This window comes from Hemiscyllium ocellatum, chromosome 8 (genome assembly GCF_020745735.1).
Source record: "Hemiscyllium ocellatum isolate sHemOce1 chromosome 8, sHemOce1.pat.X.cur, whole genome shotgun sequence".
Classification (NCBI taxonomy): Eukaryota; Metazoa; Chordata; class Chondrichthyes; order Orectolobiformes; family Hemiscylliidae; genus Hemiscyllium; species Hemiscyllium ocellatum.
Genome location: NC_083408.1, coordinates 23806313 through 23831602, shown reverse-complemented (window position 1 = coordinate 23831602; position 25290 = coordinate 23806313). Strand labels below are relative to the sequence as shown.

The window sequence follows — 25290 nt, the reverse complement described above, 5'->3', positions numbered from 1 at the left end:
GGACCGCTTGGAGGGCTCAATCAGTGTGGCCAGATAGAGCTCAGACATAGGAAAGGTGCAATCACAGGGGTTGTAGTACAGGCCTTCCAATAGCCAATGGGAGATAGAGGAACAGATATATGGACAGATTATGAAAAAATGTAAAAAGCAACAGGGTTGGTGTGATGGATGATTTTAACTTTGCCTTTATTGACTGGGTCTCGCATAGTGTTAGGGGCTTGGATAGGAGGGATCTTGTTAGATGCATCCAGAATGATTTCTTGAAACAATTTGTAAATAATCCAACTCGAGAAGGGGCCATACAAGACTTGGTATTGGGCAATGTGCCTGGCCTGATGATTGAAGTTTCATTCGGTGAGCATTTCGGAAACAATTTCTGTAAATTTTGGTAATTACAATTATATAAGATTTAAGTTACTTATGGATATGATAAGAGTCGTTCCTGGGTGAAAGTTGTAAATGGGGAAGAAGGCTAACCATGACAATATCAGACAGAATGGGTGAATGTAGATTCGGGGTGGCTGTTTGAGGGTAAATCCACATCTGTCATGTAGGAATCTTTAAAGACCAGTTGAGTTCAGTGCTAGAATGTTCCTGTGAAAAGATTTAGAAACCTTGGAAGACCAAAGAGATTGTGAGCTTAGTCAAAAAGAAAAAGGAGACCTATGTAAACTGAACATCGGGAAAATGAAGAGCCTACCAAGAATATAAAGAAAGCGGGAAAGAATTTAAGCAAGAGTTGGGGGCTAAAAGGGGCCATGAAATGTCCTTGGCAAACAGATCCAAGGAAAATCCCAAGCATTTTATACATATACAATGAGCAAGAGATTAGCTAGGGAAGCAGTAGGCCCAGTCAAGGACAAAAGAAGCAATTTGTGTGTGGAACCGGAGGAAGTGGGTGAGGTCCTTAACAAAGGTCCTTAGCGATGAAAAGTGATAGGTATATGCTGCAGGGCAAGAGTTATAGTTGGTGGAAAGGCAATTATGTTGCAATTGGGCAAGATTTAGGATGCATAGGACATGGAAGAAAATTGCAGGGGATGGACCCACTTGAAATGTGAAGCTTATTCAAGGAACAGCTACCTCTGACATCTGTCCTATATCCGTCACCCCTCAATTTAAAGCAATGTCTGCTCATGCTTGCCATCACCATCCTAGGGAAAAGGCTCCACACCTTACCTCCATAACAGGCAACATACTAGTAAATCCTAGTAAATCTCCTCTGAACCCTTTTCCAAAGCTTCAACATCCTTCCTATTGTTAGGTTCTTTTCCTGAGATTTCACACACGAAATGCAATTTGCATGCACCAACTTCTGCAAACAGTTAAAATTTATTAAAGCTTGTACAAACTAGGTGATTCCTTTGACCCTATTGGTAGACATTTGAGGTTGAGTCAGTGAGGCGACGAACAAAGAAAACACATCCCCTTTATACAGGTCAGTTGGTAATGCTCACAGGTACTCTGGCCAGTCTCCTACAGGCACATGCCACTCAATATATAATGAAGTGACAACCCCACCTCCAGAAACAATTTAATGCAAATCATCCTATAATAGTCAGATTTGGTGTGAATTGTATTTTTTGTAACTATAGGATGCAGCCAGAATTTCAATTGTAATGTTCCAATTGACTTCTGAATAGGTGATGATGCAAATGGCTCTGAATGGTAAGGGGTGGGAATGTAAGCTTCCCACATTCCACCTATAAGACAAAGACACACCATTCTACCCCCGAGGCATTCAATTTCTTGCAGGTCAGCAGAGCAAATGAACTCTTTAATATCACACCTATAATGTGGTGACCAAAACTGTATGCAATATTTCAAGTGTGGCCGTACCAGAGTCTTGTACAGTTGCAGCATGACCTCGTGACTCCAAAACTCAGTCCCTTTATCAATAAAAGCTAACACAATGTATGCCTTATTTTGAATCAGTATTTACTGTGGAAAAGGATATGGAAGATATAGACTGCAGGGAAATAGGAGGTGACATCTTGCCAAATGTCCAGATTACAGAGGAGGAAGCACTGGATGTCTTGAAACAGGTAAAGGTGGATAAATCCCCAGGACCTGATCAGGTGTAATGGAGAACACTGTAGGAAGCTAGAGAAGTGATTGCTGGGCCTCCTACTGAGATATTTGTATGATCGATAGTCACAGATGAGGTGCTGGAAAACTGGAGGTTGGCAAACATGGTGCCACTGTTTAAGAAGGGCGGAAAGGACAAGCCAGGGAACTATAGACCAGTGAGCCTGACGTCGGTGGTGGGCAAGTTGTTGGAGGGAATCCTGAGGGACAGGATGTACATGTATTTGGAAAGGCAAGGACTGATTAGGAATGGTCAACCTGGCTTTGTGCGTGGAAAATCATATCTCACAAACTTGATTGAGTTTTTTTGAAGAAGTAACAAAGAGGATTGATGAGGCAGAGCAGTAGATGTGATCTATATGGAATTCAGTAAGGCATTCGACAAAGTTCCCCATGCGAGACTGATTAGCAAGGTTAGATCGTATGGAATGCAGGGAGAACTAGCCATTTGGATACAGAACTGGCTCAAAGGTAGAAGACAGGGTGGTGGTGGAGGGTTGTTTTTCAGATTGGAGGCCTGTGACCAGTGGAGTGCCACAAGGATCGGTGCTGGGTCCTCTACTTTTGTCATTTACATAAATTATTTGGATGTGAGCATAAGACATCCAGTTAGTAAGTTTGCAGATGACTCCAAAATTGGAGGTGTAGTGGAGAGCGAAGAGGGTTACCTTAGATTACAACAGGATCTTGACCAGATGGGCCAATCTTAGCAGGACTTATACACTTAGTGGTAAGGTCCTAGGGAGTGTTGCTGAACAAAGAAACCTTGGAGTGCAGGTTCATAGCTCCTTAAAAGTGGAGTCTCAGGTAGATAGGGTATTTTATTGATCAGAGTATTGAGGTCATGTTGCGGCTGTACAGGACATTGGTTAGGCCACTGTTGGAATATTGCATGCAATTCTGGTCTCCTTCGTATCGGAAAAATGTTGTGAAACTTGAAAGGGTTCAGAAAAGATTTACAAGGATGTTGCCAGGGTTGGAGGATTTGAGCTACAGGGAGAGGCTGAACAGGCTGGGACTGTTTTCCCTGGAGCGTTAGAGCTATAGAGGTTTACAAAATTATGAGGGGCATGGATAGAATAAATAGATAAAGTCTTTTCCCTGGATGGGGGAGTCCAGAACTAGAGGGCATAGGTTTAGGGTGAAAGGGCAAAGATATAAAATAGACCTAAGGGGCAACATTTTCACACACAGGGTGGTACGGGTATGGAATGAGCTCCCAGAGGAAGTGGTGGAGGCTGGTACAATTGCAAAATTTAAAAGGGATCCGAATGGGTATATGAATAGGAAGGGTTTGGAGGGATATGGGCCGGGTGCTGTCAGGTGGGACTAGATTGGGTTGGGATATCTGGTCGGCATGGACAGGTTGGACCAAAGGGTCTGTTTCCATGCTATATACCTCTATGACTCCATAACCCTGTCAACTTGGGTAGCAACTTTTGTACATGGACACTGGGATCTCTCTGTTCATCTACACTGTTAAGGATCTTACCATTAGCCCAGTACTCTGTATTCCTTTTGCTCCATCCAAAGTGATCACCTCATACCTTTCTGCATTTAACTCTATTTGCCATCCCTCAGACCAGCTTTGCAGCGATTCTGTGTCCCTTTGTAACCTGCAACATCCTTCTGAACTATCCACAACTCTATCGACCTTAGTGTTATCCGCAAATTTACTAACTCATCCTTCTATGCCCTCATCTAGGTCATTTATAAAAATGACAAACAGCATTCGACCCAAAACAGATCCTTGTGGTACACCACTAGTAACTGAACTCCCGAATGAACATTTCCCAACAACCACCATCCTATGTCATCTTTCAGCTAGCCAATTTCTGATCCAAATCGCTAAATCACCCTCAATCCCATGCCTCTGTATTTTCTGCAATAGCCCATCGTGGGCAACCTTATCAAATGCATCACTGAAATCCATATACACCACATCAACCACTCTACCCTCATCCACCTGTTTGGTCACCATCTCAAAGGACTCAATAATGTTTGTGAGGCATGACATACCCTTCACAAAACTGCACTGGTTATCCCTAATCAACTTATTCCTTTCTAGATGATTATAAATCCTATCTCTCATAATCCTTTCCAACACTTTACCCACAACTGAAGTAAGGCTCACTGGTCTATAATTACCAGGGTTCTCTCTACTCCCCTTCTTGAGCAAAGGGGCAACATTTGCTGTCCTTCAGTCTTCTGATACTATTTCTGTAGACAATGACGACATAAAAATCAAAGCCAAAGCCTGTGCAATCCCCTTCGTAGCTTCCCAGAGGATCCTAGGATAAATTTGGTTCAGGGGACTTATCTATTTTCACATTCTCCAGAATTGCTAACGCCTCCTTCTCATGAACCTCAATCCCATCTAGTCTGGTAGACTGTATCTCCGTATTTTCCTCAACAATATTGTCTTTTTCCAGTGTGAATATTCATTTAGCGCTTCCCCTATCTCCTTGGATTGCATGCAAAACTTTTCACTACTATCAGCTTGTTGGCCCTGTACATTCACTCTTACCCTGTTGAATGTCTCCCACTGCTCCAATGTGGACTTTCCTGGAAGCAACTACTTCCAGATCCTTTTGGTCAGAATTTCTTCCTCTTGACAAGAGGTAGAAAGTGGTTTATGTTGACCCTAATCTTTTTCTCATCATTCTTTTATTTCTGATATACCTATAGAAAGCTTTGATCTTATCTGCCAACGATTTCTCATGTCCCCTCTTAGTTCTTCTTAGCTCTCTCTTTTGTTTGTCCTGGCTAACTACTAACTCTCAAATGCCCTAACTGAGCCTTCACGTCTCATCCAAACATAAGCCACTTTCTTCCTCTTCTCATGAGGAAGAAATTCTGACCAAAAGGGTCTGGAAGCAGTTGCTTCCAGGAAAGTCCACATGGGAGCAGTGGGAGACATTCAACAGGGTATTAGTGAGTGTACAGGGCCAACAAGTTGAGACGAACTTGATTGTCGAGGGATGTATAGGATTTGATACTTGGGGAAAAATAGAAAGCTTATGGTATTTATCGAATGCTCAAAATAACAATCTCTAGAGGAATGTAGAAAATGCATAGCTGAGGTTTTTAGTGAGTACTTTACATCTATATTCACTATAGAGAAGGATGAGATAGGTATAGAGTGTTGGACTGTTATAGTTTAATAAATTAGCATGGAGAGAGAGAGGAGGGTTTAGTGGCTTTAGCGGGCTTGGAAGTGGATAAACCCCACGCCCAAATGAAGTTTATCCATGCTGTTGTGGGTATCAAGGGATGAGATTGTAGGGGCTCTGACATTAATTTTCAAATCTGCTCTGGCCGTAGAAGGGGTGCAAGAGGACTGGAGAACAGCTAATGTGGTACTATTATTCAAGAAGGAAAGTTGGGACAAACCAGAAAACTACAGATCTAACATCTGTGTCAGGAAACTGGGAGGCAGAAGTTCTGAGGGATAGAATTAATTTCCACTTGGAGAAGCAAGGACTAATCAAGGATAGTGAGCACGGCCTTGTAAAAGAGAGATTATGCCTAAATATTGGATTTAATTTTTCAAGGAGGTAACTAGGTGTGTGTGAGAGTAGAGCAATAAGACTTGTGACAGACTAGTTAAAAAGCTCAGAACCCATGGGATCCAGGACAATTTGGTAAATTGGATCCAAAATTGGCTGAGTGACAGGGAGCAAAAGCTAATGATTGTAGAGTGTTTTTGTGACCAAATACCAGTGGCATGCTGGATCTCTTGCTGTATATTAATGATCTAAATTTGAATGTGGGGGGTTCTTTAGATTAGATTCTCTACAGAGTGGCAACAGGCCCATCGACCCAACAAGTCCACACTGACCCTCTGAAGAGTAACCCACCCAGATCCCTTTCCCTCTGACTAATGCAGCTAGGTGGCTCAGTGGTTAGCACTGCTGCCTCACAGCGCCAGAGACCCGGGTTCAATTCTCACCTCAGGCGATTGACTGTGTGGAGTTTGCACATTCTCCCCGTGTCTGAGTGGGTTTCCTCCGGGTGCTCCGGTTTCCTCCCACAGTCCAAAGATGGGCAGGTTAGGTAAATTGCCCATGCTAAATTGCCAGTAGTGTTAGGTAAGGGGTAAATGTAAGGGAATAGGTCTGGGTGGGTTGCACTTCGGCGGGTTGGTGTGGACTTGTTGGGCCGAAGGGCCTGTTTCCACACTGTAAGTAATCTAATGCACCTAACATTATGGGTAATTTAGCATGGCCAATCCACCTGCCCTGCACATCTTTGGACTGTGGGAGGAAACTGCAGCATCTGGAGGAAACCCACGTAGACACGGAGAAGAATGTGCAAACTCCACACAGAGTTACCCGAGGCTGGAATCAAACCTGGGTCCCTGGCACTGTGAGGCAGCAGTGCTAACCGCATAGCCACCGTGCCGCCCCAGTATAGATTAGATTATTTCCAGTGTGGAAACAGGCCCTTTGGCCCAACAAGTCCACACCGACCTGCCGAAGCGCAACCCACCCAGGCCCATTCCTGTACATTTACCCCTTCGCCTAATACTACGGGCAATTTAGCATTGCCAATCCACCTGACCTGCACATCTTTGGACTGTGGGGGGAACTGCAGCATCTGGAGGAAACCCCCATAGACACGGAGAGAATGTGCAAACTCCACACAGTCAGTCGCCTGAGGCGGGAATTGAACCCAGGTCTCTGGCACTGTGAGGTAGCAGTGCTAACCACTGTGCCATCATGCCACCCACTAATCAATATAATCAGTAAGGTCGCAGATGACACAAAATAGTGTGATAAATTGCAAGGAGGAAAGCCTTAGCTTACAGGACTATATGGAAAGGTGGTCACATGAGCAGAACAGTGGCAAAGGAAATTTAATCTTGAAAAATGTCAAATGATGCATTTTGAGAGGAGGAACGAGGCAAGGCAGTACATGTAGAATCCTATGATTGTAGGAGGTACAGAGAATCAGAGACACTTCAGCTTGCATGTCCATAGATTGTGCAGAAAAGAGGATAGCCAACCAACATGGTCAAGGTATATGAAATAATTGTCCTTATTAGTCAAGAGTGTGGTGCTGGAAAGGCTCTAATGTGCTTATGCCCGAAACATCAATTCTCCTGCTCCTTGGATGCTGTCTGACCTGCTGTGCTTTTCCATCACCACACTCTTGACTCTGATCTGCAGTCCTTGCTTTCTCCTATGTGTCCTTATTAGCCAAGGACTTGAGTACAAGAGCAAGGAGATTGTAATGGAGCTGCATATAAAATTAGATAGGCCATATAGCTGGAAAACTATGTGCAGTTCTGGTCATCACACTATAGAAACGATGTGTTGAACTGGAGAGGGTGCAGAAGAGACTCACCAGAATGTTGCCTAGGTTGAAGTAATTCAGCTATGAAGAGACATTAGATAAGCTAGGGTTGTTCTTCATAAAGCCAAGGGAGGATCTGATTGAGGGATACAAAGTTCTGAGGAGCCCAGACATGGTTGATAGAAAGAAACTTGTCCCCTTTGAGAGGTCCATACTAGGAAGCACAGTTTTAGAGGTGATTTGAGAAAAGATGTTTTCATGCAGAGGGTTGTGGAACCTGGAACTCACTGCCTAAAAGGATGGTAGAGGCATTTAAAAATTGTTAAGATGAGCACTTGAAATTTGCACATAAAGCACAGACCAAACAATTGAAAATGTGGATAGATATTTGATGACTGGTACAGACAAGATGGGCCGGAGGCCCTGTTTCCATGCTGGAAAACCTCAATAATTCAATGAGTAAAACTATCCCCTAGGAATTTGTCATGTGGTAAAATTTAGCATTAGTTTGAGAGGGAGAAAACTGTTTCAGAAACAGCTATGCCATAGTTAAAAAAAAAAAGGAGTGAGCACTGCAGGTGCAAAAGATCAGAGTCAAAAAGCGTGCTGCTGGAAAAGCCTATCCAGTCAGGCAGCATCCGAGGAGCAGGAAAGTCGACATTTCAAGAATAAGCCCTTCATCAAGAATGTGGGGGTTGCCAGAGGGGGCTGAGAGATAAATGGGAGGGGGAAAGGGGCTCGGTGGAAGGTAGCTGAGAGTGCAATAAGTAGATGAAAGTGGGGGATGATGGCAATAGGTCGGAGCAGAGGGTGGAGCGGAAAGATGGGAAAGAAGATGGACTGGTCGGACAGTTCAAGAGGACGCTACCAAGTTGGATCTGGGATAATGTCAGGGGAGGGGAGATGAGGAGACTGGTAATATTGATTCCAAATGGTACCAGATGTTCCCAAGGTGGAAGATGAGATATTCTTCCTCCAGGCATCTGATGCTAGAATTTGGCAGTGGAGGAGGCCCAGGACCTGCGTGTCCTTGGCAGAGTTGGAGGGGGAGTTGAAGTATTCAGCCACAGGGTGGTGGAGTTATTCAGTGTGTGGTGTGTCCCAGAGACATTTTATGAAATGTTCTGCAAGTTGGCATCCTGTCTGTCAGTTGTAGAGGAGACCATATCGGGAACAACGAACACAGTAGATAATGTGTGTGGAGGTGCAGGAAAATCTCTGCCGGATGTGGAAAGATGCTTTAGATGGAAGTGAGGGGAGATGTTGTGGGCTTGGGTTTTACACCTCTTGTATAAGGTGCCAGGAATGGATGGTGGGTTGGTGGGGGTTGTGTGGACCTAACAAGGGAGTTGCGGAGGGAATGGTCTCTGCGGAACGCAGTTAGGGTTGGGGAGGGAAAAATATCCTTGGTGGTGGGGTCTGTTTATAGATGGTGGAAATGGCCAAAGATGATACATTGTATCTAGAGGTTGATGGGGTGGAAGGTGAGGACTGGGGGGAGGATGGGGGGTGTTCTGTCCTTGCTGCAATTGGAGGGGTGGGGTTCAAGGGCAGAGGTGTGGGAAGTGGAGTAGATACGCTGGAGGACATCGATGACCACATAGATGGGGACGTTGTGGTCCTTGAAGAAGGCAGCCATCTGGGATATTCTGCGGTGGAATTTGGGCTGGCACGGTGGCTCAGTGGTGAGCACTGTTGCCTCCCAGCACCGGACACCCGGGTTCGATTCCAACCTCGGGCAACTGTCTGTGTGTCGTTTTTACATTCTCCCTGTGTCTGTGTAGGTTTCCTCCAGTTGATCCGGTTTCCTTGCATAGTTCAAAGATGTGCAGGCTGGGTGAATTGGCCATGCTAAATTGTCCATAGTGTTCGGGGATTTGGAGTTTAGATGCATTAGTCAAGGGAAATGTGCAGTAATAAGGTTGGGAAATGGGTATGGGTGAGATACTCTTCGGAAGGCTGATGTGGACTTGGACTCAAGGGCCTGTTTCCACACTGTAGGGATTTATGATTCTCTGGTCTTCCTGGGAACCGATGTGGTGTAGGCAGAGGAATTGGGAGTAAGGGATAGTGTTTTTATAGGAGGCAGAATGGGAGGAGGTGTAGTCCAGATAGTTGTGGGAGCCATTGGGATTGAAGGACATGTCCATGTTGAATCTGTATCAAGAAATGGGGTTTGGAGAGCAAGGGGAGGGAGGTGTCCAAGATGGTCCAGGTGAACTTGAGGTCAGGGTGGAAGGTGTTTGTGAAGTTCATGAACTGTTCAAACTCCACAAAAAATGGCGCCAATAAAGTAATCGATTTTGTGGAGGAAAAGGTAGCGAATGGTGCCGGTGGAGCTGCGGAAGATAGATCCTTCCACTCCGACAGAGTTTTTCCTGTCCCTCTAAACAAGTCATCTTTTGTGTCTGTTGCTCTCAATGTGGTCCCCTCTACACTGGGGAGCCAGGAGGCCAACTTGTGGAACATTTCAGAGAATATCTCTGAGAACACTAAGCAACCCCACCGCCCTGGGGCCAAACACTTCAATTCCCCCCCTCCCAGGATATGCAAACCCTTGGTCGCCTCCACTGCCAAATTCTAGCCACCCAATGCCTGGAGGAAGAATGCCTCATCTTCTGCCTTTGGGACCCTCCAACCACACTGGATCAATGTCGATTTCCTCAGTCTTCTCATCGCCCTTCCCTCGACCTTATCGCAGATCCAGCCCTCCAAATTGGCACCACCCTCTTTACCTGTCCTACCTGTCCATCTTCCTTCCCACCTATCTGCTCCAATCTCGAGTCTGACCTATCATTATCACGCCCCACCTTCATCCACCTATCGCATTCCCAGCTACCTTCCCCCAGCCCCCTTGGGCACCCCCCACATTCCTGATGACAAATATATGCTTGAAATGTTGGCTTTCCTGCTTCTCGGGTGCTGCCTGACCAGCTGTGCTTTTCCAGCACCACATTTTTTGACATAGATAAATAAGAGTTAGTCGGGTTGAATGAGCTGGAGTAGGTTGGGAACGGAGTTAAGAGCAAAGTCAGTTGAGGACCACTGATAGAATTTTAAGAAAATAGTTCATGGCTCACAACTTGGATATATCCCTCTGAGAAAAAGGGATTCTCAGAGGGAATAAGCTAACCATGGTTAATCAGTTAAAAATCACAACACCAGGTTATCCATCAGTGATCATGTCAGTGGTTGACTCTAGTAATATTCACTGATTTTTATTTCCTCTCTTCCATTTGACACTTGAAAAGTTAGCATTTTTAGAGTATTATTATCACATTGTAGGAATTTCCTTCAATTTGATGTAATATTTAACTACCCTGATTAACCATGATTTGGAGATGCCGGTGTTGGACTGGGGTGTACAGAGTTAAAAATCACACAACACCAGGTTACAGTCCAACAGGTTTAATTGGAAGCACTAGCTTTTGGAGCGCTGCTCCTTCATCAAGTGGTTGTGACACTCTGAAAGCTAGTGCTTCCAATTAAACCTGTTGGACTGTAACCTGGTGTTGTGTGATTTTTAACTCTGTACACCCCAGTCCAACACCGGCATCTCCAAATCATGGTTAATCAGGGTAGTTAAATATTACATCAAATTGAAGGAAATTCCTACAATGTGATAATAATACTCTAAAAATGCTAACTTTTCAAGTGTCAAATGGAAGAGAGGAAATAAAAATCAGTGAATATTACTAGAGTCAACCACTGACATGATCACTGATGGATAAGTCCCATGGGCCTGATGGGATAAATCCTAAAGTATTAAAGGAAGTAGCTAGAGATAGTAGATGCACTGGTAGTTATCCACCAATGCAGACCTTATTACTTTCTCTTACACAGAGGCCAGCTGATAACTTAGTATTTCTTCTTTGCGCAATATTGAACTACTTTGTCCCTCTGCACTAGGGGTGTTCTTAAATTTGCACCTTATTCACCTTTTTTAAATTCTGTATGATTCTGCAATTTAGCAATTTAGTTTTAACCTTTCCCAATCACACTCGTGAACCGCTATAGGAAGGCATTGGTTACAGTCCTGTCGAGAGGCAATGTGTTCCTTTGAATAAGTGCTTTCTGCATGAGAACTGATTCCAATGCCCCAAGAACCTGAAGTCCTCCTACCTGTACCGTGATTAAAGTCAATCATTAACTTCCCGCTTTACCCTTCTACTTTTGGCTCTTGCTCGCACGTAACACTGGCAGTAATCCAAAGATAACTTCCCTTTTGAACTCCTATGTTTTAAATTCAATATAACTTTCAAAAAGGAATTGGAATACATAAGAACAAAATAAATTGTCAGTCCATGAGATCATGTTGGAGAAATATAACTAATTAGTTTGAGCTTTCAAACAAGTTTAATGGGCCAAAGGGCCAACTGTATTGAACGGGGCTATGAAATTAACTTTAGACTTTGAATTAAATAATCTACGGTGTAATGAAAAAAAATGATATTTAATGTTACTTTTGATTTACATGAAGATCCTTTTCATTCATTTGTTGTATATTTCTGTTTCAGAATCACTGCTGCTACCCACATCCATGATGCCAGCAGCCGATCCCATGCCATCTTTACCATCCATTACACTCAGGTTTGCAAAATATTGTATTGACATGTTTTGGTTCTGCCTCTTCCAATGTATTTTCTTCACAGGGTGCACTCTTTCCTGCTAAATCCTCTTCTAAAATTGTGCACCTCCGGCCAGTGCAATTTGATTTTGTTACCTGACTGCTACTCGCCGACTGGAAACGTTTTACATGTAATAAACTGTCTGTTTGTTTAGTCGTCATTCATGTCCTAAAATGAAACCTTAAATTAATCCTTTACTATGTATTGTATTTTCTATCCTCAGAAGATGGGAATAGGAGGAGTCTATTTATCGCCTCAAGCCTGTTCCGCCATTCATTTAGGTCCTGGCTGATCGGCATCTTTGAACCACTTTGAACATAGACCACTGTTGGTCTTTTTCCCTTCATGTACTTGTCTTTATTGATCTCAGCTTTGAAATATTCAAATAATGAATTTCCGCTGACGTTTGAGGAGACAGAATTCCAGATTCCAGTGTAGCCTTTATAGGATGATCTGCTTCCAGACATTGCCCCTGAACAGCCTGGTACTCATTTTAAATTATGCCTCCTTGGTCAGGCTTCACGCCACAGAGGAAGTAGGATCTGCCTCTTGACTTTACCAACTCCTTCAGGGTAGCCCTTTATCTTCTCAAAGGAATACTAATTCAGTCTATGCAATTTGTCCGCATAAATTAATTCTGGTTATTATTGTTTTAATTCAATGCTGCACTCCCTCCAAGCCCCGTTCATGAGGCTTCATGCCTCCAATCAGTACACACTACCGCAGATGCCGTTCAATGTATCCTAGTACAGAATCAGGGCAGTGTACTGGAGGAGTTGTCAGGATGGAGATTTTTTTTGCTGTGCCGAGGGAATGATTTTGAGGGAGATAGGGGGCTCTTTTTGTGGTGGTCTATGCTCGACCACATCTAGGATTTTCTGGGGAGCTTCAGCTCGATGTGATTGAAATTGGGGTGTGGCTCTCCAGTAATTACAGAACCATTGTTGATTTTCTAACTAGGTTGCAGGAGGTTATTTGTAGTGATCCTTTTTTTTTTGCTGAATCCACTGATCAGGAAACCCAGGAAAAGACACCCACCCACCACTATCCCAACCATGCAAGGAATCCTGCAATGGCAGTCCTGCAGACTTTTCTTCTGACCTCTTCTTCCCCTTTATTTTGGGCTTCTGCTCGGTAATTCTCTGAAAACCTGAGTCAAATTGAGGAAGTTGCTATCAGCTGATCACAACTATCCTTTAATGTTAAGAACAAAAAAAACTGCAGCTGCTATAAATCGGAACAAAAACAGAAATTGCTGGTAAAGCTCAGCAGGTCTGGCAGCATCTGTGGAGAGAAATTAGAACAGTTCTGAGGAAGAGTCACTCAACCTGAAACGTTTACGCTAATTTCGCTCCATAAATGGTGCTAGACCTGCTGAGCTTTTCCAGCAATTTCTATTTTTGCTAATGATTTAATTGTTCTTATCGCCCTCTGCTAAGGTGAGGCTTCTATTGTTTCATTGTTTTTTTTTAAAAATCAGTTTCATCCTTTCAGACCAATACTTACTCCCCTTTTTTATTAGAGTCATAGAGATGTACAGCACAGAAACTGTCCCTTTGGTCCAACCTGAACGTGCCGATCAGATATCCCAACCCAACCTAGTCGCACCTGCCCCATATCCCTCCAAACCCTTCCTATTCATATACCCATCCAGAAGCCTTATAAATGTTGCAAATGTACCAGCCTCCACCACTTCCTCGTGCAGCTCATTCCCTACACGTACCACCCTCTGCGTGAAAAAGTTGCCCCTTAGGTCTCTTTCCCCTCTCACCCTGAACCTATGCCTCTAGTTCTGGGCTCCCCCAGCCCAGGGAGGAGTCTTTGTAGATTTATTCGATCCATGCTCCTCCATGATTTTATAAACCTCTGTAAGGTCACTCCTCAGCTTCTGACGCTCCGGGGAAAACAGCCCCAGCCGATTCAGCCTCTCCCTATAGCTCAAATCCTCCAACCCTGGCAACATCCTTGTAAATCTTTTCTGAACCCTTTCAAATTTCACAGCATCATTCCAATAGGAAGGAGACCAGAATTGCATGCAACTTTCCAAAAGTGGCCTAACCCATGTTCTGTACAGCTGCAACATGACCTCCCAACTCCTGTACTCAATACTCTGACCAATAAAGGAAAGCATACCAAACGCCTTCTTCACTATCCTATCTACCTGCGACTCCACTTTCAAGGAGCTATAAACCTGCACTCCAAGGTCTCTTTGTTCAGCAACACTGCCTCGGACGTGACCAATAAGTGTATAAATCCTGCTAAGATCTGCTTTCCCAAAATGCAGCACCTCACATTTATCTAGAATAAAATCCATCTGCTACTTCTCAGCCCATTGGCCATCTGGTCAAGATTCTGTTGTAGTCTGTGGTAACCTCCACTGTCCACTACACCTCCAATTTTGGTGTCATCTGCAAACATACTAATTGTACATCTTATTCTCCCTTGTTGCCAGGGAGATCTTGTGAGTAGTGTGCACAAAAGATTGCATTTCGTTTGTAACTTTCCTTGGTGCTGTATTGTAACATGTTGACTTGTGAACATGAACAGAAATTCTTGACCTCACCCTAACAAATACGTGCGAGTGTTGGACTAGCAGAGGGTTAATGTTGTGTGGCATATGTTGGCTTTGAATAGGAGGCATCTCCTCCTAGAGACAAGGTTTGAAGTTCTGCTCTAGTTTGGACTGAAATATTTTAATGTTCTGTTTGAAATAAAATAGAATGCGTGGTGTAGTATGTCAAGACATATCACAAAACCTATCAAAACCTAGGTCATCAGTGAATTATTTATGTTTCAACAATAAAAGGCTTCTCTCTAGTGAGGAGAATAAAATCATAAAATTAAAACTAAACCATTCATGAATGAGATCAGGAAGCACTCCTTCATCCATCCACTGGTGGAAAGCTGAAACCATTGTCCCCAGAATGTCCACAGCAGCTTTCAAATCTGAAAGGGTCTTGAAGGATATGGAACAAAGACAGATAAATGGAATTAAGACACAGAACAATTGTGATCTTATGGAAATGGTGGAGCTAGCCTGAGGGATTCACTGTCCATTATGGTCCTGTGTATGTATTTCTATGGATACATTGGCCAATTAAACAGTGTTTGATTTTAAAAAAATTAAAATACAAAGATTTTGCTCTAAATGTCTGTTAATGTAAAATAATTTATCTCAATTTCTGTATTTTAGGCAATATTGGAGAGTCACCTTCCATCAGAGATTGTTAGCAAAATTAACCTTGTTGATTTGGCAGGCAGGTGAGTCACTGGGTATTTTGTATATTAGGAAAGATGACTAATCTGTAATAACACACAGTCTTTTTTGTCAGTCCACAATCTCCCGATTGATTAATGGGTTGATTTTGATGACTGAAGCCTTGTGCATACATAGGGCAGGAGCATGTGTGGCTGCTGGCTTTTTGGTAACAGTGGGCTGAGGGAGCATTCTTACTCTGTGCCAGCAAGCCATTCTCAAACAATGTGTAAACCTTTCCCATCTAGAACCTTGGCTGAACATAGTAACCTTTACTCAAGCGTTATTGAATCATTACAGTGTTGAAAGAAGCTATGTAGCACATTGTTCTAAAAAAACAGCATAGACTCAATTCGGTCAGTCCCACTTGAGTCTCTATATCCTTTAAAGTTTTTTTTTCCTCAACTGCCCATCCAATTTCCTTTTAAAATCATGTCTCCAGTGCTTTCTTGCAAGTGGGTATCAGGTCATTACTACTTGCTGCATAAAGAGATTCTTGTTCACACTCCCCGTATCTTTTGTCCAAAACATTTTTTCCATTTCCCATAATCCTTGTACCATCAACTAATGGGAACAACATTTCTTTGTCTCCCTTATCTTAATTTCTGAACATGAGCCCTTTTCTCTCCAGACCCCTTTGTCTCTGCACACCCTGTAGAGCTGAGCTGTTAAGCGCATCAATGAGTTATTTATTGTTTGAGCCAGGACCATGATGGCCAGGGTTCAATCATATTTTATTATTTTTTCCATGTAATGTGGGTATTTATTGCCCATTTATAATGGCTCTTGAAGATGGAGAAAGTGATGGTGAGCTGCCGCCTTGAGTCACTGCAGTCCAAGTGCTGTAGGTGGATTCACAATGCCGTAGGGAAGGAGTTCTGGGATTTGACCCAGTGACAGTCAAGGAACAATGGTGTATTTGCAAATCATGATGGCGAGGGTCTTGGAGCAGAACTCTTGGGTGGTAGTGTTCCCATGTATCTGCTGCCCTTGACCTTCTGGATGGAGATGGTGGTGGACTTGGAAAGTGCTATCTAAGGACCTTTGGTGAATTTCTGCAGGGCATCATAAATGTTGCACACTGCTACTTCTGAGCATTGATGATGGATGAATTGGATGTTGAAGGCATGAGATAGGGTGCTCATGAAGCAGACAGTGTTGTTGCATTCATTGAAACAAGTGGAGAGTTCCATCACCCTCGTTGCTTGTGCCTTGTAGACAGGCTTTGAGGAGTCAGGAGGAGAGTTACTTTCTGCAGGGCCCTACCCTCTGACCAGCTCTTGTAACTACTGTGTTTTTAGTCAGCGCCTCTAGGATGTCTTTTTGATTGGAATACCAGTTAGAATAGCTGAGCCAGCACATTCTGCGCTGCTCCACTCACTTTGGTCTGCCCAACAGCAGAGTACTGTTCCTCAACCTGCCAAAGGAGAGGCCACATTAACATTGTAGAAATCCATAAAATCATGAGGATTATTTCTTGGAACATTGAGACAACACTGCTTGAGTGGTTTCAGTGTTAGTGTGACCAAGCTGCATAGCAAACACATCCTCCTCAAAGACAGTTATCAGCTGACAGGTAACAAAGAATTTCTACTGACACAGAACTGCAAAAACAAACCTCTCTCCCATCTGGAATGCCAGTATCTCTGTTGGAAAACACTCCATCTCTGACAAACTGATGACAGTCCTACCTCTAATTGGAACATTGCCTGATGACTGCAAGTATAACTAGTTGCAACGTGGTAACTTGTCTGAGTGCTGAAGTCCCTGGTTTCAGCCTATTATGGAAAAGCTGGACAACTCAACTGTTTGAGGATGTGCCAATGAAGATGTGACCACTTGCTCCACAAGTGGAGCATAAGGAACTTGAATTATGATGGTGGCCTTCCAAATCTCATCACCATCCACTAACTGAACTCGTGCCTTGGGAGATTCTTTCACACTGCACACTGAAGTTGCTGAATGGGTAGTTCATCTCAATATGGAATTATTACGGTTTCCCCAACAAAATAAACACAGAATTCAGTATGTTACATGTGTCCCTCAGCTAGACAAAAGAGAAAGGTAATTGTGAAAAAAGGAAAACACTTCGCAATTTATTTTCTTTTGCATGTATTACTTACAACATGCAAGTTCTTTGATGGAAACATTAACTATATTCAAGTATCTGAAAGGCAAGATTATGAATTAGATTAGATTACTTACAGTGTGGAAACAGGCCCTTCGGCCCAACAAGTCCACACCGACCCGCCGAAGCGCAACTCACCCATACCCCTACATTTACCCCTTACTTAAACTACGGGCAATTTAGCATGGCCAATTCACCTGACCCGCACATCTGTGGACTGTGGGAGGAAACCGGAGCACCCGGAGGAAACCCACGCAGACACAGGGAGAACGTGCAAACTCCACAGTCTGTCGCCTGAGTCGGGAAATGAACCCGGGTCTCAGGCGCTGTGAGGCAGCAGTGCTAACCACTGTGCCGCCATGCCGCCCATAATTGCCATTATGAATCTGACATAATACACATTGTGGCATCAAACTTAGTTTACAGTTACGACAAACTGGAATAAGTCATGAAGGTTTCAAACAAAAATGTAATTATGCCCTGTAACGGCTTTAGTTGTATTTTGATCAAGGTACTAAGGATTTATTCTTACTGAGTTTCAAAGAGATCTGTTTATTTTTCTTTAATTGATGTTTTACAGTGAGAGAGCTGATCCAAATTTCTGTAAGGACAGAATCACTGAAGGATCAAATATTAACAAATCTCTGGTTACTCTGGGAATAGTCATCTCCACTTTAGGTGAGATCTTGCCACAAACCTTTACACGTCATCTGGTAATGTAAGGATTTTTAAAATTAGACATACCTGTGATTTTATGTTAAGATTACCATTTATGTAATTACAAAACAAAAAGGACATTCTTGTAAGGAAAAGAGAGGCCTACCTTTAAATAGCACATTCCATGCGTCAAGCCAATTCTCAGTCAGTGAAACAGTTTTACAATATGATCATTGTTGCAATCATATAGAAGAAGGCTGCTCAGCCACCCTGCCTGAAGAAGCTGTCCAATTTAGCCCCACAGCCCAGCATTTTTCTTATAACTCTGAAAATAAATCCCCTTGTCTGCTTGTGCAATTCCCTTTTAATCATTCCTATGGAATCCAATTTAATTATCTTTTAGCATGGATTACTTTTAGCCTACGACCTCTGGTTATTGATCCAACTTCCTTTAGAAGAAACATTTAGACATACAAGTAGGAGTGGGGCTAGGCCATTTGGCTCTTCAATCTAGCCCTGCCATTCAACTAGATCATGGTTAATCTGCCCCAGGCCTCAACTTCTCTATATGCCTCAATTCCTCAATAATTCAAGGATCTTTCTGCCTCCTTTTTAAGTATTTTCAGTGATCTAGCCTTCCAACTGTAGAAAATTCCAGGTGTTCATTACTTTTGAAGAAGAAATTCCTTTGTATTCAGTCTTGAGAGTGTTTCCTTACTCTGTAACTATCTTCCCAAGTTTAAGATCTCCCAATAAGTGAAAACATCTTGTCACCATCTACCCTGTCAAACTCTTTCAGAATTTTGAAAGTTTCAGAAAAATCACCCCATATTCTTCTAAACTCTAATAAATAGAGCCCAAAACTGTTTAGCCGTCCTTGACAACTTAACCCCTTTCATCCCAGGAATTAAAGTAATGAATCACTTTTAAACTGCCTACAATGCCAATATATCCTTTCTCCCTATTTGGTCTTAGAGATAATCAAAGAAGTTAGGATTTAAGAGACCTTCCCTTAAACAAGGTTTCGTGATTTTAAAGGAGATCTTCCAAGATAGCTATATGAATAATAAAAGATTAGCACCCAATATTGAATCAGAGAGCAAGAGTCAGCAGAGATCAATTTATTTTTAAAAGCAAAGCTACGATTCAACATAGATAATTAGCTCTTGGCAAGTGAGGTATAGTCATAGATAAGAGTTATAATTTCTTCTCCCATTTCTTCAACTGTTTAATATCAGTGGAATGAAACACTCCCCAGAAATGTTAATATTTAATATTAACTCTTAATATTTGGTCATGAGCAAGCCATGCACAAAGCTAAAATATTAAATGGAAAAGTTATTCCGAATTGGAGTTTTTGCCATCATTTTTCAAACCTGTGACTGAAGAACCTGACACATGGTGGTGAGTATTCACAAGAACAGGCTGGAAACCAGCTAAAATGGTTTCATCCATTTACGGGTGTCTCTTATTTGCAATGCTGTCAAGTAATGCCAAATAGTAGTGACGAGACTAAACAGCACTGGCCAAAACGTTGCTTTTTATTAGATAATTTGACATCTGTCTGAGTTTCACAGAAAACTAATTTAATCCTGCATGTATTGTTTGTCGCTTTAAATAAGGAGTCTGCAACAAGGCTCTCCAGCAAATACCTGGTGTGTACCATTTATCTTGGTATCTTCATTTTTGTTTATTTGATCTTTGAAAAGAAGAAGGGTCTCACTTTATTCAAGATAATATCCTCTTGTCCCTGTTCAGTGACAGAACGGCTCTTGCATTTATCTGTTCAATTTATCTGAATAAATTGGTTGCTGAATTTGCTACATACAATAGAAATTTTAATTCAAAACTACGACATTGACTGCAAACCACTTAGCAATGTCCAGAGGTTGTGAAAGATGCAATATAAAAAGAGAAATTTTTTTTCTTTTTAACTGCTTACATTGAAGCTTTATTGAATTCAAATTCTTAGCCTGCAATCAAGTCTTTAGGTGTTTTAAGATCACAACTTTGTTTTTGTTCAGTTAAAGGAACTCTCGTGATGATGTCTCATTGCACGTAAGTTCTCCTCAATTTGTACATTCTTTTCCAAATATGCAGCACAAAATTCCCAGATGTCCACCAGCTGCCAGAGTATTAATAGTATGGTGAGCGAAGGTGATTCTGGAAGCCATTCCAGTGCATATTCAGGAAGCAGCAGACGCCAGTGTTATGTTCCTTACCGTGATTCTGTCCTCACCTGGCTTCTCAAGGACAGTCTTGGAGGAAATTCAAAAACCATTATGATTGCAAGTGAGTATCATTGACGTTTTCGAAAATCAATTCGTCAGAAAATGAGTTTAGTATTTAATTGTCTGAATCAGCATCAAAACTTGTATTTCTCTAATACCTTTAGGATAATAAGGCATCCCATCTCATGTCACAAAAGTATTACAAAGCAAAATTAGACTGGGCTATATAAGGGGATAGCATAGATGGCTAAAAGATCAGTGGAAGTGGTAGCTTCTAAGAGTACCTTTAAGAAAGAAGAAGCAGTGTAGAAATTTAGAGAGAAATCTAGAGCTTGGCCATGAGCACATTTTGAACACCTTATTTTAAAAATTTCCTCATTAATCTCATTCTTTGTTTATAATTTCTCCTTACTAACTTTGTCCAAGGTTTGAACCATTGCCGGAAGAAACCAAAGAGAAATTGCTACCATTACTATGTTGGAAGTCAGCGAGAACATTTTAGGATATTGCAGGAGCAATAGAGTTGTCACAGTAGGGGATTTTAATTTTCCTAACATAGACTGGGACTGCCAGAGTGTTAGATGGGATGGAATTTATTCAGTGCTTTCAGGAAAGTTTCCTGAAGCAGTATATAGAGGGTCCTTCTTGGGAATGGGCAAAACTCGACCTACTCTTGGGAAATAGGGCAGAGGTGACAGTGGGGGAACACTTTTTGGGACCAGTCACCATAGTTATATTAGTTTTAAAAAAGTTATGCAGAGGGACAAACTGGTCCACGGGTTCAAGTTCTAAATTGGGTTAAGACACATCTTGATGGAAATAGACAGGACCCTGCAAGGGTTGGTTGGAATGGTTTGCTTGCAGGCAAAGGCACTTCCAGCAAATGGGAGGCCTTTAAAAGTGAGATAGCTAGACTTCAAGGTCTGTGTTCCTGTGAGGGTGAAAGGCAAGGTTGACAGGAATAGGGACCCCTGGATGATGAGATGTCGAGGCTTTGACCAGAAAAAAGGAGGAGGCATTGCTCAGGTACAGGCAGCTGGGATCAAGGGAATCCCTGGAGGTATACAGGGAATACGGGAGTTTACTGAAGAAGATCAGGAGTACAAAAAGGGGGCACGAGATAGCCTTGGCTAAGAAGATTAGGGTGAATCCAAAGAGGGTCTTGAAATATATTTAAGGAGAAAGAATAACTAGAGAGAGAATAGGGCCTCTGAAGGACCAAAGTGGACATGTACGTGGAGAACTGCAGGAGATAGGCATGGTCCTCAATGAATATTTCTCCTTGTGTTCACTGTGGAGAAAGACATGAAGACTTGGGAACTTGGGGAAGTTAGTGATGATACCTTGGCGACAGTCCATATCACAGTCGTGGAGGTGTCGGATGTATTAGAATATGTGAAGGTGGATAGATCTCCTGGTCCTGACCAGATATATCCAAGACCACTACAAGAGGCTAGAGAAGAAATTATGGGGGTCCTGCTTGATATATTTGCATCATCGTTAGCCATGGGTGAGGTCCCGGAAGACTAGAGGATAGTGAATGTTGTGCCCTTGTTCAAGAAGGGCTGCAAAGAAGAACCTGGGATCTATAGACTAGTAAGCATAACATCTGTGGTAGGTACGTTACTTGAGAAGACTCAGAGATAAGATATACATGCACTTGGAAAGATGGGGTTTGATTAGGCATAGTCAACATGGCTTTCTGAGTGGGAGATTATGTCTCACAAATTTGTTTGAGTTCTTTGATGAAGTGACCAGGAAGGTTGATGAGGGCACAGTGGTAGATTTAGTCTCTGGATTTCAGTAAGGCCTTTGATAAGGTTCCACGTGGTAGGGGCTGCTCCAGAAGATTAGATTGCATGGAATCCAGAGGGAGCTGGTAAATTGGATGCAGTTGCTTTGATGATGAGAAACAGAGGGCACTAGTAGAAGGATGCTTGTCGGATTGGAGGCCTGTGACTAGTGGAGTGCCTCACGGGTTGCTGCTGACCATTACTATTATCTAAATGAATGATTTAGATGAGAATGTACAAGGTATGATTAGTAAGTTTGCTGATGACACTAAAATAGGCGGTATTGTGAACAGTGCGAAATGTTATCAAAAATTGCAGCAGGACCTTGCGCAGCTGGGAAACTGGGCCGAGAAATGGCAAATGAAATTAATATAGATAAACGTGAGGTCTTGAATTTTGGAAAGTCAAATCAAGGTTAGAGTTTCATGGTGAATGGTTGGGCCTGAAGGAGTGTAGTAGAACAGCAGAGGGATCTTGGAATTCTGGTTCACAGTTCTCTGAAAGTGGAGTTACAGCTTGACAGGGTAATGAAGAAGGCTTTTGGCACACTGGCCTTCATCAGATAGGGCATTGAGTATAGAAGTTGGGAAATTATGTTGCAGTTGTACAGGACGTTGGTGAGGCCGCACTTGGAGTATTGTGTTCAGTTTTGGTTACCTTGCTATAAGAAGGATGTTGTTCAACTGGAAAGAGTACAGAAGAAATTTACAAGGATGTTGCCAGGACTCGATGACCTGAATTGTAAGGAGAGGTTGGACAAGGTAGGACTTTTTTCTTTGGAGCATAGGAGACTGATGGGGAGGCATGAGTAGAGTGAAAGCACTCAGTTTTTTTCCCAGGGTTGGGGAATCAAGGACTAGAGGGGACCAGTTTAAGGTTAGAGGGGAAAGACTTAAAAGGAACCTGAGGGGCAATTTTTTAAACAAAAAAAACATTATTTGACTTTACAAAAATAGAACAAATACCAGTATAATAAAAATAAATTCAAATTATGGTATAACTACTGTCTATTAATTACTAAACTACCTTATAAAACAAAACAAAAAACCAAACACTGTGCAAAACAAGACCAATAAATTAATGACTTAAAAAAGCAAAAGAACACACAAGAACATAACGTAACAATCCTCGGCGCAAAGCTTCCAAGAAAAATGGGAGCATTGTATATATGCCCGTACTAACTCAGGAGTCCCCCTTTCAGGGCCATCCTGGTTAAACAAATATCCTAGTTAAGATAGCAGACAAATTTATGTCCAAATAACTCAAAAAGGGCTGCCATGTCTTATAAGATAAGGGTCTGTTGTGTGATGCACCATGTTTGTGAGAAAATCCAAGGGAATGTGCTCCATAATTAAGAGGGGCAACTTTTTTTATGTAGAAGGTGATACACACATGAAATGAGCTGCTAGTGGAAGTGGTTGAGGTGGGTACATTTTCAACATTTAAAAGGCATTTGAACAAATACATGGATAGGAAAGGATTAAAAATATGGGTCGGGTGCAGAAAAATGGGGTTAGCGTTAACATACAGTTTGGTCAGCATGGACCAGGAACTTAGAATCCCCACAGTGTGGAAACTGGCCCTTTGGGCCAACAAATCCACACCGACCCTCTGAAGAGTAACCCACCCAGACCCATTCTCCCTACCCTCAATTTACTCCTGACTAATGCACCAAACCTACACGTCCCTGAACACCTGACCTGCACATCTTTAGATGGTGGGAGGAAACCAGAGCACCTGGAGGAAACCCCTGCAGACCCAGGGAGAATGTGCAACCTCCATACGGTTGACCGAGGCTGGAATCGAACCCGGTACCCTGGCACTGTGAGGCAACAGTGCTAACCACTGAGCCACCCCGCTGCCCCCACAGTTTGGGCCCAAGGGCCTGTCTCGGTGCTGTAGGAATAGGTGACTCTAATATTCACACCTACTCCAGGAAAGTGGCTGAGATTAGAAACCCAATTTAAGTCATTAACTTTCACATATTCTATATTGCATGAGCTTATCTTTCTATTCCCCTTTTTGTCACCATTCCTCCTCTATGTTGCATTGTTTTGTCACATTCAAGTTGCTCAACATCTTTACCTGAGTAGTTCCCACCAGTAGAAGTAGTCTATTCTTTCATGCATCTCTTAGCAATCCGATGGTTACAGTCAGTAGCTAGACTCCTCTTTATGAAACTTTGAATAAAATCCAGGTCATATCTAAACTTAGACACTAGGTGGAGTATGCTAAAATGTAACTTGGGGGGTATGGTGTTGGTGGAGCAGGCAATCCTGCTTTTATGCTTGAGTGTGTTGAGCATTGAGTGTGTTTTGCTCAACAGTACAGTAGCATTGCAGTGCCTCTGGAATATTGGTCCAGCACACTCTAATGTCAGGCTAATTTTAATCTGATGTTATTCTTTACTTAAATTGAAGGAGGATATATGGTGAAAGTGAAAACCACTAAGAAAGCACATACAAATGAGTAAACCTGTGGCCCTTCAAAGGCATTAATGAGAAAAGGTTGATCAATGTGTATTAGCCAGATTATTTGCACTTCTACATTGCTGACATCTTGTGACCTAGTCACATGCAAGTGGACAAGGATTATTTTGCTCTTTGCTCATCAAAAACATATTCTGAAAGATTGCACCTGGTAATGCAATAGTTAGCAAAGTTTCAGTTGTGTTACTTCAAGCTTGTCATTTGCATTTCCTTTTTTTTTTGAAAAAAGGGATCAAAAGTTACGGTGCTCATCATATTGAATTATTGATTGTATTTTTGAAAGATATTATTGGGTTCATTTGAAACGTTAAGTATTGAAGCATTTTTCTAGATCTTTTCCCAGTTTGTTTACTGTTTTAAGTGTATCCTGCAGCAGTACCATAATGGATTATAAATATTGAAACACTGCAAAGTGCTTCCAAAAGTGAAAGCTGCTTTTCTAATAAACTGTTGTAGTAATCTGCTTTTGCAAACCTTTTGCTTTACTTTAAATTGATCTTTTGTTCTTTTATTTGTCTCTTTCTGATTTGCAACACGATCATCACATCCTTTGTTTTTGACTGTAGCAATCTCTCCTGCAAGCACAAGTTACAGTGAAACAATCAGCACCTTAAGATATGCAGCACATGCAAAGAATATTATCAATAAACCACGAGTGAATGAGGTGAGACATTGATGGCTATCTATCAGTTTATTACGTTCGAGCTCTAATATTATATCTC

The 25290-nt window shown here is 42.3% G+C and overlaps 1 protein-coding gene across 1 annotated transcript in view; it reads left to right on the top strand.

The window, feature by feature from the left end:
• The window catches only part of stard9 (StAR-related lipid transfer (START) domain containing 9), a gene marked incomplete at its 5' end in the record, with an annotated part of 264669 nt that overhangs the window by 130391 nt on the left and 108988 nt on the right, over positions 1 to 25290 (top strand). Inside the window, 5 exons of the mRNA XM_060828639.1 lie at positions 11904 to 11976; positions 15208 to 15275; positions 17979 to 18076; positions 20156 to 20347; positions 25135 to 25232. Coding sequence (XP_060684622.1) covers positions 11904 to 11976; positions 15208 to 15275; positions 17979 to 18076; positions 20156 to 20347; positions 25135 to 25232 — 529 coding nt within the window. The remainder of the gene's footprint in view (positions 1 to 11903; positions 11977 to 15207; positions 15276 to 17978; positions 18077 to 20155; positions 20348 to 25134; positions 25233 to 25290) is intronic.